The sequence below is a fragment of the Gossypium hirsutum genome, chromosome A13 (genome assembly GCF_007990345.1).
Source record: "Gossypium hirsutum isolate 1008001.06 chromosome A13, Gossypium_hirsutum_v2.1, whole genome shotgun sequence".
Taxonomy (NCBI): domain Eukaryota; kingdom Viridiplantae; phylum Streptophyta; class Magnoliopsida; order Malvales; family Malvaceae; genus Gossypium; species Gossypium hirsutum.
In genome coordinates this window covers 1,125,312-1,142,776 of record NC_053436.1, presented here as the reverse complement: position 1 = coordinate 1,142,776, position 17,465 = coordinate 1,125,312, and the positions used below count along the sequence as shown (strand labels likewise).

Below are 17,465 nucleotides of genomic sequence, written 5' to 3'. Positions count from 1 at the left end.
ATCACACACATTTAAAGAAATAAATACATCAATTTATTTTATACAGGATAAATATAATTAGGATAAATATAATTATTTGTATATGCAATATATAAACATAAAAAGATGTTATATTAATAATTGTGTTAATAATTTGTAAGAACTTGGTCAAATAAAAATTTCATGTTTGAAATTATACAAAATCAAAGTTCATGTATAAAATTACATATAAAACTAAAATTCATATATAGATTTGAGATTTATCCCAAAATAAATTAATTATATAAATTTGTTTAGTAAAAAGATTAGATGGGATGAATTTTTTGGGGTTTGAATTAAGGTATTTTCTATATTTGTTTTAAAGTATTTAGAGATTAGTTATTTTGAAGTTATTTTCTATATTTGTATAGCAATATTTTAATAAATAATTATTTAATAATATTTTTTAGAAAAATAATCTCCGATTATAACTTTCATCATAATTACTTATTATGATGAAACTTAGCAATTAATTTACTAATTCATCATAATTAATTCATTATAATGTTGTTATAGCGAGTGGTTGTTATAGACAAGCTGACTATATTTAATGCATTGTGAGTATATAAATTGTTAATTTTATGATGTAATCTATTAAACTTTTTTTTATTTAGAAAAAAGAAAGAAATTTTAAAATTATACATAAATTTTAATTTAATGTGTAATTCGATATATGAAACTTTTATCAATTTTAAATACCTCTTTCAAGAGGAAGTATTTATTTATGATATTTTAATTTAAGCAATCATAAACAAATTTAATTCAAGCCATCCGGTTCCTGTTAAATGACCAAGCTAAGTATTTATTTTTCCAACATAGTCATCTCAGCTTGACCCCATCTATCAACTTTTTTTTTTCATTTGAAAATATATCTTTAAAATGCCAATTCCCAAAAGATAAAAAGTAAAACTGTTATATTTATTTAACTTCAATATAATTAAAATTATTTATTTATTAAATATATAATTACATCAAAGTAAATATATTTGAGATTTTTTATCTAATTTTTTTAGGATATTATACAATGAATTTATACTTGAAATACATGGGAAGAAAAGAAATTTTTTGTTTTAATTTTGCTGGTTTATACACTTATTTTAGGATGGTGAATTATTGATATGAGTTTTGAAGTGTCGCACAATGCTTGAGGACGGATAGGATAGACGGATGAGAACTTAATCCATAAATTGCATTGCATCATATAAAAATTGATTACATATTGATTTATTATATGTTCCATGAAGAAGGCTTAGTTCACTACTATGCTATTTGTCGAAACCATTTTTTTGAAAATGGTTGACTTTTATCTTAAAAAAAATAAAGATAGAGTCGCCACCAATCCTTTTTATTTAGGTGTGATCAGACCACCTAGTAATTCAACCATTTTAATAAAAGTTTAAATTTACTAAAACGATGATTTTTGGTCTACGAAATCAGAAAAAAACGGGTTCGGGAGTCGGTTACGTACGAGGAAGGATTAGCACCCTCGTAATGCCCAAAATTGGTACCTAATTGATTAATTAATATCTTAATGTCAAATGTTGAGAATTTTGAAAAGATTTTAAAATACGATCCCCTGTTAATTTTTAAAAGAAACGCTTGAATTAAATTGAAATGAGCATCAAAGGCCCACTCGTCCCGCGATAACAATATGCCACATCCCGTAAGTTAGGATGCGAAATTTGAGCCATCGAGAATAAGTTTGCCTTTAATTTTCATTGAAATTTCATGTATTTTGAAATTCAAAAAGGGTATTTGGCTATTTGGGTTTAACGAGAAAATCGAAACCCTGTAAGTTAGGGTACAATTTCTCGAACTTTCAAAACGCAAAATATCGCCTTATTTTGAAAAATTTTCCTTTTTTTTTTTGAATAATAGCGAGTACAATATTTTACGATGTGCATTCATTTTGTTTGGAGTAAAATAAAACGATCTATATTGGATAAATACGTTGGAGCCAAATTCACGATGCGGTGACATGAAATAAAAATATAGTAATGAGCATGGAACAATAATATATGAATACAACACTATACATGTGAAAGACAATGACGTGAAAATACGAATAACCGAAATATGATACACAATGACAATAATCACACGACATACATTATTTAAGTATTAACATTAACAATAAAGAAATGAAATAAATAATATAAAATAATTTAAAATAAATAATGAGACAATTCTAAACAAATAATACATAAAAAAACAAGTTTAAAATAGATGTTACAAAAGCAATTTTAAGTAAATAATAATTTTAAAAAATTAATATACAAAACAATTTAAAATAAAATAATATATAAAAAAATCTAAAATAACTAATTTATAAAAAAATTAAAATGACATATAAAGTTTAAACTAAATAATAAGTAAAAAAAAATTTTAAAATACATAATATATAAAAAATGTAAAACAGTTTTAAGAATAATAATGTAAAAGAAATTTAAAGTAAATAACATATAAAATAATTTAAACCAAGTAATATATATAAAACTTTAAAATAGATAATATACACAAATATTTAAAATAAATAATATGTAAAAATAATTTAAAATAAATAACACATAAAAAGTTTTAAAGTAAATGATGTATAAAAAGAGTTTAAAATCAACATTATATAAAAAATTAAAATAGATAATAAATAAAAATTTAAAAATAAACAATATATATATAAATTCAATATAGATCATATGTAAAAGAGTTTAAAACCAACAAATAAAAAAATTAAAAACAGAATATATATATAATAAAAAACAGTTTAATATGAATAATATCTAAAAAAAAATTAAAATGAGTAAAATAATTTGAAAGAAATAATATATAAAATATTAAATAAATAACAAATTAAAAGGTTAAAATCCAATAGATTAGGACTAAATCAGAACAGAAATGATATTAAAAGTAAAAATAATAATAAAACAAACAATTTAAATAATAAAATAAAACAAAGGATTAAAATAAAATGCGCAAAAACATACGGGGACTAAAAAAGAAATTAACCCCATATGTAGGACACGTGTCCTTTTCAAAGCATCAGTGGGTTGGGACCCGATTAAAACTAAACAAAATTAAAGGGTAAAATCTGTAAAAATGAAAATAATGAAAAAATAGCCTGATTGAATGGCGCTACAAACACGGGGGACCATTTTCGAAATAACCCATAAAATAAAATGAGGGGATCTGGTTCGGGTTGTCCTTCCCCAAAACGACTTCGTTTTGAGCCTGGGAAGGCCACCCAAAACGCTGCAGTTTGATACCCACTATTTAATCCCCATTTTTTTATTTTTCTTCGTTTCAGACCTCCCTATAGAGAAAAAAAAAAAGGTCTCCTCCACTCTCTCAACTCTCCCCATACTCCAGTGATAAGGCTTCCCCGGTGTCCGTCGCACCGCCGTCGTTGGCCAGTGGCAGGCGTTGCGCAAAAGGGACTTTTCCGGCGCCGAGGAGACCGACGGAGGTGAGTACCCTTTTCTTTTTATATTTTTTTGGCATAAAAAAAAGAAAAAAATAAAAGAAAACAAAAACAACAGAAACTTAAGAGCAAAAAAATCACCTTTGAAAGTTTTTTTAGTTTTTTTGATTGATTTTTTTTATTCGAACAAGAAGAAGAAATACATTGAAATATCATGGCTTTTATAGCCGAAACTACCATCTTTTGATTTCTATTTTTTTGTCTCTTTGTTATTTGTTTTCTCTGCTATTGCGTGTTTCCCTTGGTCGAAGGTGTCAGACGTGCGACGCGTGTAGAAGGTGGTGTGCGAGGAAGCGGCGGCCAGTGTTTTTTTAGGCTACTAATTGGGTATTGGGTTTATTATTTATTTTGTAATTTGGACATTGGGTTTCATTTATTTTAGGCTCGGGTCAAAATTGGCCTATTATACTATTTATTATATGCTTTATTGTTTTTCAATTATATGTAATGATTTAGAATTTATTCTGACACTGAAGCCGTTGTAAGCTCACTCTCCCTCTCATTATCTCTCAGGCAACATAGAAAATTAGGACTTGGAATAGCATCGGAGAACCCTCGGATTAGCAACCTGTTTTTTTCTCATTATTTCTATTTTTAAGTTTTATTTAAAGTTTCCCTTAATTAGTTTATTTACAGGATTGTAATAATTATTTATGCTTTTATATCCTAGATTTAGGATTGTTTAACTTATTTATTTTAAGCATGACATTTAATTATTACTCTGATATTTGCATGCTATTCGGTTTAGAAAACTATTATTTTAAATATTTTTCGCTACTTTATAAAATACTTAGAGCATGTTTGGTTGGGTGTATTGGTATAGCCATTACACCCCTAATCGGTGGGCCCCACTTAATCCCTAATCCTTTGTTTCGTTCTGTGTATTGCTATTACGGCTCTAATACATTACAGACCTAATCCCCAAAATCCACCGATTTCTATTCCGGAAGGAAAGCTCAGTTTTGCTGCATATTAAGTTCTCCCAATTTCTTCTACCCTGTTTTACCCTCCTAACTGCTTCTTCTGATTTCTTCTGATTCCATAACTTTTTCCTTCCTTTCGGCCGCCACAACTGCTTTTTCTTCATCACTCATCAGCAGACTGCTTCTTCTTCTTCATCCGCTCGGCCCTGTTGCTGTTTTATGGTGGTCTTTTGTTTCTTTCAAGATTGCTTGACTTTTTTTTTATTCATTTGGATAGAGATCTCTGTTTTCATTTGTTCTTATATGTATATCTTTTGTTGGATTTGATATCAGGGGATATGCACGGTTTGTGAATATAAGAGATGGTAGGGGAGCCACTCCCTTGCACTTAGCAGCACGCCGGAAGCAGCCTGAATGCGTACATATCCTGTTATACAATGGTGCTCTTATTTGTGCATCAACTGGTCGATATGGGTAATAATAATTCATGTTAAGTTGATAATTCATGAGTATCTGTATTTATTTTGTTTTTGTTTTTTTTTTGGTCAGATGGATAGAATGATTGCTTGGAAAAATGACTGAAAATAAATTGAGATGTAATACAAAGTCTGACAGTAACACTTGTAACACTTAACAAATTGTGGATACTTATATATCTGTTAAGATATACATGTTCCTGATTTAGTTGGAATCACTTGGTATTTGATTGAAGTTGCTTTGGTTGGTATAGAATATGTGGTTTAATAAGAAATGGACCTAAGATTTTTTGCTTAAGATTTTCTTTATGATCAATTGGATTGGTTGAAGATTCTGTGTTGGATGTTTGCTGGGGAATTTCTGTAATCAGCATGAACAGTTTACCTCAATCAAAAGGTTTTCTTTGAGTTGGTCGCTTGCATTCTGCCAAAATTTGGTGCAATGTTTCCAATCTTAGAATTTTTCCCACTGTCTAAAATTTGGATATGATTCAGAAATGTTGTACACTATCAAAGGAAAATTATTGATTTTGATAGTGTTTCTAACTAGTTTCTTGTTCTATTCAAGTTATCATGATTGCAAGAATTCATTTTTGGCTTGTCAAGTTATTAATTTACTTAAAATGTAGGCTTTCTTTCTAACTAAAGAAATATTTCTAGATGAAAGCAAACTAGCAATCTACATTTTGAGGCGATTTTAACATTGGCAAAATGAAACTTTGAAAGCTATCAATCAGATAAGAACTGTTAACATAGTTTATTCTAAGACATATTTGGTCCTGAGAACATATTAGATCAAAAGCATCTAGTGTTTTGCCTACCTCTATGACACAAATATCCTCTTGAAGCTGATTTATGAGTGTTTTGAGCTGATTATATTGATGATTCATGAGGTTTCAATCCTACACTTTCCTTTTTGGGTCTCAATCTGCAAAGTTTTGCTAAAACTTTTTAGTTTAGTGAAGGGATCTGCCTGTTGGAATATTTCTTACTCTGATAAAGCAGTGGTTGGCTTATTTTTTGGCTGGTCCAGCATTTCTAGTGTTTCTATTTCGAGGTCTGATTTAGGGATGGCCAGACTTTGCTGTTGGCGCACCGATTCTAGAATTATTGATTGTTTTACGTATGAATTTAAATCCTTAAGCTATTACATTTTGGTATTTAGACAGAAGGCCATTTTCCTCTCACCAATACAAACAGAGGGCATAGAGTATTTAATCATTTGCTTTTCCTGTTGAAAATAAGTAATGTATTTTCTTCTACAGAAACCATTCTAGCTATAGACTGTATCTGTTTTTTGTTAAGGTTTTATCAACAAAATGCCTTCAAGCTAGGTTTTCAATGGGCTCGTCTTGGCATCATATTAGTTCAGTCCATTACGAAATTGAGATGTAATACAAAGTCTTGAGGCTATACCAATTTACAGCATAAACTTCATACTTTAGCATATCCGTTTTTGCATTGACCCTATTCTTTAGCAATCGACTGCTAGGTTTCTGTTATGCTAGTAAAATTTGAACATAGTTTCCATTTGGCAATAATGGAGTTGATATATTCACTGTGGAATTATTTGGTGCAGGCTAGCGATACTGATGTATGCTGTATATGCTTTAAGCAGCTCTGCACTATTAAAGTTCAATACTGTGGCCACCAGATATGTGCACAATGCACAGTTGCCTTGTGCTGTCACAACAAGCCAAACCCTATTACTGCAAGCCTAACAACCCTGGTATGTCCCTTTTGTCGGTGCACCATTGTCCGACTGATGGTAGCCAAGATGAAATGTTATGACGATACCAATTGCTCTACTGGAGAAGATAGTACTTCAAAGCCAAGAAAATCAAAAAAGCCAAGGAATTTCAGTGAGGGAATCTGCAGCTTTAAAAGTTTATCCGCAATAGGTTCATTCAGCAAGATTGGTGGCCGTAGCTCAAGAAGGATTGCTGCAGAAAATGAATGGATTGATAAGACTTGAAACTTGGCACTTTGTCAGCCATTGCTTATTGAAAGTTTCAGATTGTCACATTCCTTTTCACACAACGAAGGAAAATAAAAAAGGGCAGAGAGAAAAAATCAAGCAATCATGGTTAGGACTGGACTCATTTGGTCTATATACATGTGAATTAGGTGAGGTCCATCTGCTACTTAAGCAAAGAAGTGAGTTTGCTTAGGGTTATTTTATTAGGTCCATGTGGAAGAAGATTTGAAGTAGATAGTTGGAGTATAGTAGGGCCAACGAGTGAAAGGAAAGGTAAATCAATGGGGGAGGGGAGGGACATCAAAACTTAGAGCAAAGGCCAAAGGCTCCATTTTTAGTTGGCCTTTGCCTTTTTAGCTTTTTATATAATAACAAATGCTTTTGTTTTTTGTTTTGTTCTTTTTAATATATAGGACACGAACATGTACCTACTTGTTTGTTATATTATATGATTATGATTTTGTTAATATAAGTTAATTATGTTTATGCAGAATATAATTCTCAAGTTATATTATGATTTTAGTAAATTCATATAAGAATATTTATTATTAAGAAATTTATAAAATTATATATCATTATTAAATTATATTTAATATTAATTATTTTAAATTATATAAATTCATATAAGAAAATTTATTATCAAGAATTTTATGAAATTATATATTATTATTAAATTATATTTAATAATAATTATTTTAAATTATACAAATTCAAATAAGAAAATTTATTAGTAATAATTATTTTAAATTTTATTAAATCATATATTTTAATTAAAATATATTTAATAATAATTATTTCAAATTATATTTTATAGTATCATATATTATGATTTTAGTAAATTCATATAAGAAAATTGATTATTAAGAATTTTATTAAATCATATATTTTAATTAAAATATATTTAATAATAATCATGTTAAATTATATTTTATAGTATCATATATTATTATATGAAATTCATATAAGAATATTGATTATTAAGAATTTTATTAAATTATATATTTTAATTAAAATATATTTAACAATAATTATGTTAAAATATGATTAAATTATTTATTATTGATATTAATAATCTTATTAAAATTTAATAACAATAACAATAATCATTTACCTAAACAAATTTTTGCTAAGGGTATTCTAGTCATTTTAGTTTTTTCTCTTATGCTATTACACCTCCATTCCATTCAACCAAACACAAGAATACTATTACGCCTCTATTCCATTACATTCAACCAAACAATTGAATTGCTATTACGCCTCTATTCCATTACACCTCTATTCCATTACGCCTCTATTCCATTACAGCAAACCAAACGTGCTCTTAAAGTTTTGATAAGTCTTTTCTCGCAAACCTTAACCGTTTTTCAAAACTTCACATTAATGAAATTGTTAAGTACAACCAATTTAAATTACTGAATTTTTCCCTAAAAACAAAAGAACGATTTTCAAACAAATCGATTCAAGTAAAAAAAATAACTTTACGAGACCAATTCAATGATCAAATGTAATCCCTTTGGACGAAGCTAAGTATTTGTTCTTCCAAATAACTTTTGTTTTATTTATTTAACGTTAAAATAATTAAATTTATTTATTTATTAAATGTATTATGACATTAAATTAAAATTTATTTTATCATGTTACACATCAAATTAAAATACTCAAGGGGGAAAGGAAATTTTATGTTTGAAAAAGGTTTTAAAAAAATATGAGTAGCAATATTCTTGAAAATAATTATTTAAAAATATATTTTCTAATACCGAATCACAAAGGCAAGTTGCTATAAAAGGTAAAATAGATTGTAAATAAAATAATTGTTTATATTATCTATTATAATTCCTTTCTTCCTGATTCGATAAAGATAGTTGTTTATCATGATCAATTTTAATAATTAATTTACTAATTTGATTAATTAAAGATGGAATTACTTTAATGTGTTGTTTTGCTTGTAATGTTAGGTTATGCATAAAATTAAAGGTGAATTAGGTATTAAGAAAAGTAAGAGAAAATAATTCTATTGTTATATATTGCAATAACATGTTTGCAATGATGTACGTAATTTCTATTGTTTCATTAAAAAAGAATGGAGTTTCATCATGTCATCCATCACCACCCCTTGTCATTAATTAGGAAGATGATAACAGATCACCGGTGCAAAGGATGTCAGAGGCCCTTATTTGTCGGGACCTTTGGTTGCGAACGTTGTGCGTATTTTTTTCATGATTATTGTCTTTTTGAGCACGAAGCAGAGGTTCAAAGTTTCTTTCATCCATGCCCTCTTACCATCTCCACTGAATCTTTTAGTAGTTTTTGTTTTGTTTGTTTCGAAACTATCACTTCAAACTTTGTCTATAAATGCAAGTTAAGTTGTAGGTTTCAAACGCACGTGGAATGCGCCCAAAAGCTAATGGTAGAATATTCGAATGAGGAGTACACCATTCAACATTTCACTCATCTTCATCCCTTAAAACTTGTTGATTCCAACCAGAAAGATGAAGTGATCTGCTCCATTTGTGTAGAGCTCTGCTCTTCTTCTTCTTCTACCTATGGTTGCATGGAATGCAAGTTTTTCCTTCATAAATCTTGCATGAAGAGAATTTTGCGACAGTTGATCAATCATCACATCCATCCATGCACTCTCATATTCATCACAGATCCTGACGGTAGTGACGAATGTGATTGTTGTGGTGAACGTATTGTCCCCGGCATGAAGTTCAGCTGTGGAGCATGTGAATTCGATGTCCATGTCAAATGTGCCCTATTTCCCACCATAGACTCTGAAGATGCCAAAGAGATCCAGCATTTCTGTCACCCGCATACACTAGCACTTGTCCAAAACGATGAAGAATATGGCAGCGAACCTCGTTGTGTAGCATGTGCACAGATTTGCTTAGCTCCCGCGCCAACTTTCAGGTGTAGCAGATCATGCGACCGCTTCTTTTTACATAAATCATGCTATGTTAAATTACCTTACAAATTTGTAAATTTTAAGCATCCTTTTCATCCCAAACACCTTTTCACCATCACATCCCTTCCATACAATGATCATATCCGCACTTGTGATGCATGTTTCCGAGGCATTGATTCAACTCTCTTAGCATATAGCTGTCGGAAATCTGAGTGTAAGTTTAACCTTCAGTTGGATTGTTATAAGCTGGTGCCCTCTATTACATTTAGTGGCCATCAACACCTTCTCACTCTCTTTGAGAAAACAACCGATCTTACTTGCCATCTTTGTGGTGTAAACTGCCGTAACTTCGTTTTTCGATGTGTGCCATGTGACATTACCATCCATCTCCAGTGTCATTCTTCAGCACCTAAATCAATAAAGCACAAATCTCATCTCCATCCTTTAACCCTTATAAAGTCACCTTTTGAATATGAGTTGAACTCAGATGAAGAAAATGACGAATTTTATTGTGATGTATGTGAGCAAAAAAGAAACCAAAGAGAGTTGATTTACTATTGTGCGGAGTGCAAATTCATTGCTGAAGTCAAGTGCGTGGTTCTAGAGGTTAGTATATTTTTATTATTCAATTTAAACATTTAATTGAGTTACTTTTAAGGGGAGGATCTACATACATCAATATAAAATTTAAGAGGTTTGACACTTTCTGTAACTTTTTGCATGGTTAATATTTTAATAAACTCAACAGTCAAGTTTCATACTCTATTCATTTATGTCAAGTTTGGTATAAATTAAAAACTTATAACCATTCATTTTATGTTAAAAAAATCTCAATCATTAAAATATATATTAATATATACAATATTTTATATCAATATGATAGAGAATTCAGATCGATTAAAAGATTTAGATGCATGAAAAGTATAATATATTGATAAATTTTTAACTTATGCTAAACTTGACATGCATGATCTACATGAATAAAGTATGAAATATAACAGTTAGATTGTTGAAATATTAATCGTATAAAAAGTTATGGAAAGATATAAAACCTCTTAAGTTTTACACTGATGTAAGTAGATTTCTTCCCGTATACATACATACATACATACATATATACATACATACATTTTCATTTATATTTTTTAAAACATTTTACTATACTCTATAAGGCACTTGTCATCAATCCAATTGTGCTTCTAAGGTTTAAAATTTTCACTGATAGAGTAACAAATATTTTTCTATGAAAATATCTGAAAACAATATTCATATCAAATGCATATTCTTATATAATATTGATCCTTGAATGTACGAATAACAACTAAACATAAAATTATTTAATTATTTAAATTGTACGTGAATCAGGTGCTACCATTAATTTCCAAGGATAGATCATTTGAAGAAGAAATTTTAGAAGACAATATCACTGAAATAAAAATCCAAAAATGGCATGTGGAAAATCTCCAAGAAAAGCGCAGCAAATTACATGAAAGACGAGAAGAATTAGAAGCAAAAATGAAGCAATTAAAAGGAGAATTGGATGATGTGACAAAAGAGATAAAGAAGACAGAAGATTTGTTACTTGATAAACGATATGTTCGGGGAAGAATTATTGGAAAATTTTATGGATGATTGATCTACCTTATGGAATGTTTCAGAGCTTTCGAGACTGGTTTGGAAGTTCAAGGTATGGTTTTCGTTTTTTTTGTTCTTGGTTCCACATGGTTTTTTTGATTAACAATATTGAATAGGAAGTGTGTTTTGTATACAAGAATTGGGGGTTGTCGTGAAGTAAAGTGGGATTCTTTATAAGTAAAATGTTTGTTATGATGTTTTGCTGGTTGGAGATTTTTTGTTGAATATGTCTGAACAGTAGGAGTGTTCCTATTTTTGAGGTTTCTCTTTTGTTGGCCTTCTACTCATGTTGTTTTATGTTTGTGTGAGGGTTTGCATTCGTGGTTGAGTTGGATTGAATGGTGGAGTTGGTTGATGAATTGTTGTGTGGATGGTGGAGGGCTTGGTTTTTGTTTGGGAGCCTTATCCTATGGGTTGGATCCAACTTTATGTTGTAGGGGTTGATTTGATTGTCAATATGGTTTGTGGTGGAGTGCTCTGAGACGATAAGGGGTTGATTTTTGGCTTTATTTTCCGGCTGATTTTCTGTCTGTTCTTTGGCAATTAAGAGACTGCTGTGTTGGTTTTTGTGGTGTTTTGGAAGGAGCTGGTCTTTTTACTTTTGGGTATGCAATTCAAGTACTACTTTCGGATTGGTTGAAATATTGTCGTCTTCGGCGTGGTTGTTTAGGCAGTTGTTTGTGATTTTGAATGGATGTTTATGGCAAATGGTTGAGGTTCGAATTGAAGTCGCATGTTGTGGTATGTATGGAATAGCGGGTGTCTTGGTTTTAGCAGGTTTTGTCATGGTATACTTTGTTTTGAGAGTTTGTTTTCTTAATTTGAAGTCTGTTATTGTGCTCTATTTTGGCATTATTTGGATGATGTAGGTTCTTTGTTGATTTGGTATGAGTTGGGTGTTCTCAACGTCTTTTTCTTGTAATCAAATGACTGAGGAAAAAAAAAAAAAAGACAATCTAGCTCAAACCTGTTAAAATAACTCTCAATTGCACTACATTTGCTCATCCATCTAATGTATTCATAAAAGTAATTAAAAATATTTGTAATCAAATGGTTTGTAAAAATAATTATTGAAAAATAAATATGAAAATATATTTTAATATAGAATAAGCATATTAAATTAAATGAAATATATATAATTTTTAACATCTAATTCTATTGTGAAAGTATATGAAAGTTTTTAAGTTGATATAATGTTTAGAACTACTCATAATTCACCTCAACCCTTAAATAGGAGGATAAACTGCTTCAGCACACTTGAATCTATATCTTCCTATACTAGCAACAATATCAATACCAATCGAGCTATAATTTTTTTAAAGGGATTTAAAATTATATTTATCAAGATAATGAATCTTACCCAACAACATTCCAAATTTATATTATATAAAAATAATAATTAAAATACATTTAGAATATGTAATTTTACTTTGAATACATTTAGAATATGTAATTTTAAGTTTTACATTTACAAATTCATGGCATTAAAATTAGAAATTTATACAGTGTAATTGTGCATGATAAAACTTGAATCTAAATTTTGAAAGATTCAAAACTTTCACTTTAACCAAAAATATCAAAATGTTGGCAGCTTGAATAACATGTTTGTAGATATCTGAAAAAATGAAGTAAAAGACATTGCAATGGGATAATATCGGCGACTTCACTCTCTGAATTACAATGTCATGATTTTATAGTATAGTAGCCTAAAAACACTTCAAAGTATACCCAAAACACCTTCATAACACATCAACGAGTTTTAAATGATAATAATGCAAATTTTAAACACATTTAAGCTCAAAATACAAGTATTAGGTGTAACGACCTAACTTTAGCCTTTGTTGAAAAATGCGATTTCAGAATCCAATTCTATAAACTGAGTTGATAAAAATATGAATAGAAGTATTGATAAAGTTAGTGGGAAAATATATTAAGGATGGATTGAATAATTAAATTATGAAAAATAGTTAATTAAGTGTAGGGATTAAATTGTAAAAATTTAATCACTATTAAATTTTAAATTTTGAAAATGATCAAGGACCTATATGGTTATTTAACATTTTTTTGGGAAATGAATTAGTGGATGTTTATTTTTTTAGGTTTTTAAAGGACAAAATCGATTAGTTTTGTATTTTAATGATTTTAGAATTTATTTTTTCCCTAAATTACATGGAAATTATGTGTAACTTTATTTTATTTTAAAATTTCAAAGTCATGTATTTAATAATCATGTCACCATTATGTTATTGATTTAACAAAAATGGACTCAAAACAAATTTCGATAACTCATGTGATTATTTTGTAATGTTTTAAAGTTAAGTGATTCGATTAAAAATTTACTAATCATTGAGTGACTATTTATGTAATTCTGTATAATATTAGCCACGACGTCGTTTTGGGGAAATTACGTTTAAAACTAAAAAATAAATAAATACCCGAGGAATACCCTCGCGGAGCTGTGTTTCTTTTCTTTTGTTACTGTTTTCCCTTTTCTTGCTCTTCAATCCAAACCCCGAGTCGGTGAAAACAAATGGCAGCCTCTGCAATTGTGGCGGAACCCAAACCCACGGCGGAGCCGCCTTTTCCCGCCACAAGATCCGACCTTGGACAGTACCCGATGGTGGACCCAACGAAAGCCGAGGAGGACGATCTGTATTGCAGGTTGAAATCCTTTCAAAGGCAGTTGGAGTTCATAGACATCCAAGAAGAGTATGTGAAAGACGAACAGAAGAATCTCAAGAGAGAGCTGTTGAGGGCTCAGGAGGAAGTCAAGCGGATCCAGTCGGTGCCCTTGGTCATTGGCCAGTTCATGGAAATGGTCGATCAAAACAATGGAATCGTTGGCTCCACTACGGGATCCAATTATTATGTAAGGATATTGAGCACCATCAACAGAGAGCTTCTAAAGCCGTCGGCTTCGGTGGCTCTTCACCGTCACTCCAACGCTCTAGTCGACGTTTTGCCTCCCGAGGCCGATTCCAGTATCTCTCTGCTTAGCCAGTCGGAGAAGCCTGATGTTACGTACAACGTCAGTTTCTTATCTTTTTCTTCTTCTTTCTTTATTCTGTTTTGAAGTTTGGATTTAGGGTTTCGCAATTGACGATGGCTGATTTGGGATTAGGGCTTTGTTTCCTTTCTATTTAAAGTAGGGGGATTTGGGTTAACTGTTGTAGGAAGGGAAATTTAAAGCATGAGTTTTGTGTCTGTTTTGAATACCAGGTTCATTCCTTCTTTATGCGGTTGCCTAGATTATTAAATTGAGTACTTGATTAATTAATTTATTTGGATATGTAATTGGGAAAAAATCAGGGCCTTTTTTTTTTCTGCTGCCTATTTATGCCTTAATTAGGATATTATGAGATCTATTAGATAAGGGAACGTTTAAAAGGGGTAGTTTTGCTGAAAATTGTGGTACACATAGCTCATAACTGCTAACATGCAGAAATTGATTGCTAAGATTTATTAAATTTTTATTCATTGGTTTACTTTGCTGCAAATTTCAGCACTAATGCCAAAAGAAGAGGATTGGATGTGATTTGAGTCTGTTTTCCTCTTCCATTCTTAAATATTTGATGTTTGAGGCTATGGATATGTTGGAAAAAGTTGTTTTAACTTTGTTCGCTCTTTATCCAATTAGACATAGGTTAGGCCTTAAGTTGGAAATGGAAGACAACATGGAGTAAATTCCAAATGTTACTTGGAGAAATTGGCTTATTTGCTTTCCTACATACTTTTTAATTAATAGTAGGCAATATATTGTGGAGCAGAGTGTAATTGTGAGCTTACTTTTTATTGTAGGCTTTAATATTTCCTGACTTGGCCTGCAATTTTTGCTAGATGTTCCTGAATGATTAAATTGTTAGGACTCTTGAAAAATGCTTTCTGTAGAACTGACGGGGTTCTGCAACAAACTTGTTCTCTTATCTATTATATCTAACAGATTTGAAGGATAGTGGGCTATATATCATTTTAGAATGTGCTTGTTATGCCTATGTTATTGTATTATAATGAACAATATGATGCGCTTCTTTAATATTGTAAATTTACTATATAATTTTCCACAACATATTCCAGGAGGATCTTTGCATCATTTGTCTTGTGTGATTGATACTAGAAAAAATTTATTGCTAGTAGTTTAGTTTTGTTATTTCTGTTTAATTTGTTTGAATGTTCTATCATTGATTCTTTTCTGTACCCTTTGTTCTGCTCTAGTACATTGGTAGAGTTAGACCCTCTTTGAGTCCATTTCTTGGAATAAATTTGACAATAGTACTGTTTTTGGTGGTTGTTTCTGGCATCTGAGGCTTAGTATTCTTTTCCTAGGATATTGGAGGATGTGACATCCAAAAGCAAGAAATTCGTGAGGCAGTGGAGCTACCATTGACTCATCATGAGCTCTACAAGCAGATTGGGATTGACCCTCCTCGTGGTGTTTTACTCTATGGTCCCCCTGGCACTGGAAAAACCATGCTTGCAAAGGCTGTTGCTAACCATACAACTGCTGCCTTCATTAGAGTAGTTGGATCTGAATTTGTTCAGAAGTATTTGGGTGAGGTAAGGAGATGTTATGGCCATTTTTTTAATTGTTATTACTAAATTCATCATTCCCTAATCAATGCAAGACATAGTTCTCTGCAATGAAAATTGACTTCCCTTAATATTGATTTTTTCTAATACTGGCTACTATCTTTTAATGTTGGTGGATAATAATATCTTGAGCATTGCTTTGTCTCAGGGGCCACGGATGGTTCGTGATGTCTTCCGTCTTGCTAAAGAAAATGCTCCAGCTATTATCTTTATTGACGAGGTAGATGCCATTGCTACTGCTAGGTTTGATGCTCAAACCGGTGCTGATAGAGAAGTTCAGCGTATCCTCATGGAACTCCTGAATCAGGTATATGATGAGGAATGAGGAATCTGTCGACATATTAATATAGATGCTGCTGTTATTCTTCAAAATACATGAGGAAGTTAGTAATTTAATTAATTAAACTTCTTTTCTGAACTTTTTTAGATGGACGGGTTTGATCAGACTGTGAATGTTAAGGTCATTATGGCAACCAATCGAGCAGACACTTTGGACCCTGCTCTTCTTCGTCCTGGAAGGCTTGACCGAAAGATTGAGTTCCCTTTACCTGATAGAAGGCAGAAGAGACTTGTTTTCCAGGCAAGTAGGGCAATGTATCAATGCCTACGTAATTATTGTACTTTTTAATTCCTTTCTGCATGATTCCTGGTTCTCTTTAGTTGTTTTGTATTTTCTTCTTTTGTCCATCCTGTTTAGATTGTGATTGGGAAATGTTGCATCTTATTTTCTCGTGATTAAGGTAATGTTTCCCTTCGCAGGTTTGCACTGCTAAAATGAACCTAAGTGATGAGGTGGACTTGGAGGATTATGTTTCTCGACCAGATAAAATTAGTGCTGCAGAGGTTAGTAGTGGCATACTATCAAAGCTTGTCCTGATTCTCTGTGTCTTTAGTTTTGGTCGTAATTCCTTTTTTTGCTCATTCACGTTGATTCATACAGATTGCTGCAATCTGCCAAGAAGCTGGAATGCATGCAGTTCGCAAGAACCGATATGTCATACTTCCCAAGGACTTTGAAAAGGGTTACAGAACAAATGTGAAGAAGCCTGACACTGACTTTGAGTTCTACAAATGAAGAGATGTTGCAGTACCGGAGACACTTTCAAGTTCTGATACGTATTACTTGAGAACATTTGTTTCGATATGGAGCATGGTAGTGTTAGTGCGTAGGACTTGAGAGTAGAGCCATGCGATGTCCTGAGTACTTTTGAATTGGGAAAAAGAGAATGCTATTAGTGGAGGTAATATAAACTTTGGTGCAAACCACTACGGGTTGATAGATGTTTGTTTTCTAGATGATTTTACTTAAATTTCGCTGATGTATAATCAATCTAAACTTGCTTTAATGTATGTGTTGTTTTATGGACATGAAATCTTCACTTTTTTTTTCCTACTCTTTTGAAAATAACAGCACCAAGAGCATTAAGTGGATCAAAAACCATATTAGTATATTATAAATAGCATAGAA

At 30.9% G+C, this 17,465-nt stretch overlaps 3 protein-coding genes across 8 annotated transcripts; all 3 read left to right on the top strand.

Annotated features, from left to right (window-relative positions):
* The first annotated feature begins 3,001 nt into the window (after positions 1 to 3,001).
* On the top strand, positions 3,002 to 7,312 carry LOC107933253 (putative E3 ubiquitin-protein ligase XBAT31). Of its 6 annotated transcripts, none has more exons than XR_005907346.1 (5): positions 3,002 to 3,478; positions 3,745 to 3,820; positions 4,594 to 4,638; positions 4,750 to 4,890; positions 6,472 to 7,312. XR_005907346.1 is itself a non-coding variant. In XM_016865421.2 (3 exons), exons 2-3 carry the CDS (start codon positions 4,831 to 4,833, stop codon positions 6,865 to 6,867), a joined length of 456 nt encoding a protein of 151 aa, XP_016720910.1. In that variant the 5' UTR covers positions 3,037 to 3,478; positions 4,750 to 4,830; the 3' UTR covers positions 6,868 to 7,312. The 6 variants fall into 6 exon arrangements, 2 of the variants coding, with proteins under 2 accessions (XP_016720910.1, XP_016720909.1); XR_001693584.2 differs by having other exon boundaries at positions 4,591 to 4,638; XR_001693583.2 differs by lacking the exon at positions 4,594 to 4,638 and having other exon boundaries at positions 3,011 to 3,478.
* Positions 7,313 to 8,957: 1,645 nt separating this feature from the next.
* On the top strand, positions 8,958 to 12,381 carry LOC107933285 (uncharacterized). The gene is made up of 2 exons (XM_016865457.2): positions 8,958 to 10,381; positions 11,141 to 12,381. Exons 1-2 carry the CDS (start codon positions 9,002 to 9,004, stop codon positions 11,405 to 11,407), a joined length of 1,647 nt encoding a protein of 548 aa, XP_016720946.2. The 5' UTR covers positions 8,958 to 9,001; the 3' UTR covers positions 11,408 to 12,381.
* Positions 12,382 to 13,852: 1,471 nt separating this feature from the next.
* Positions 13,853 to 17,363, top strand: LOC107933300 (26S proteasome regulatory subunit 6B homolog). Its single transcript, XM_016865474.2, has 6 exons — positions 13,853 to 14,438; positions 15,734 to 15,964; positions 16,146 to 16,304; positions 16,425 to 16,577; positions 16,757 to 16,840; positions 16,938 to 17,363. The coding sequence occupies exons 1-6, from the start codon at positions 13,941 to 13,943 to the stop codon at positions 17,070 to 17,072; spliced, it is 1,260 nt and encodes a 419-aa protein (XP_016720963.1). The 5' UTR covers positions 13,853 to 13,940; the 3' UTR covers positions 17,073 to 17,363.
* Positions 17,364 to 17,465: the final 102 nt, after the last annotated feature.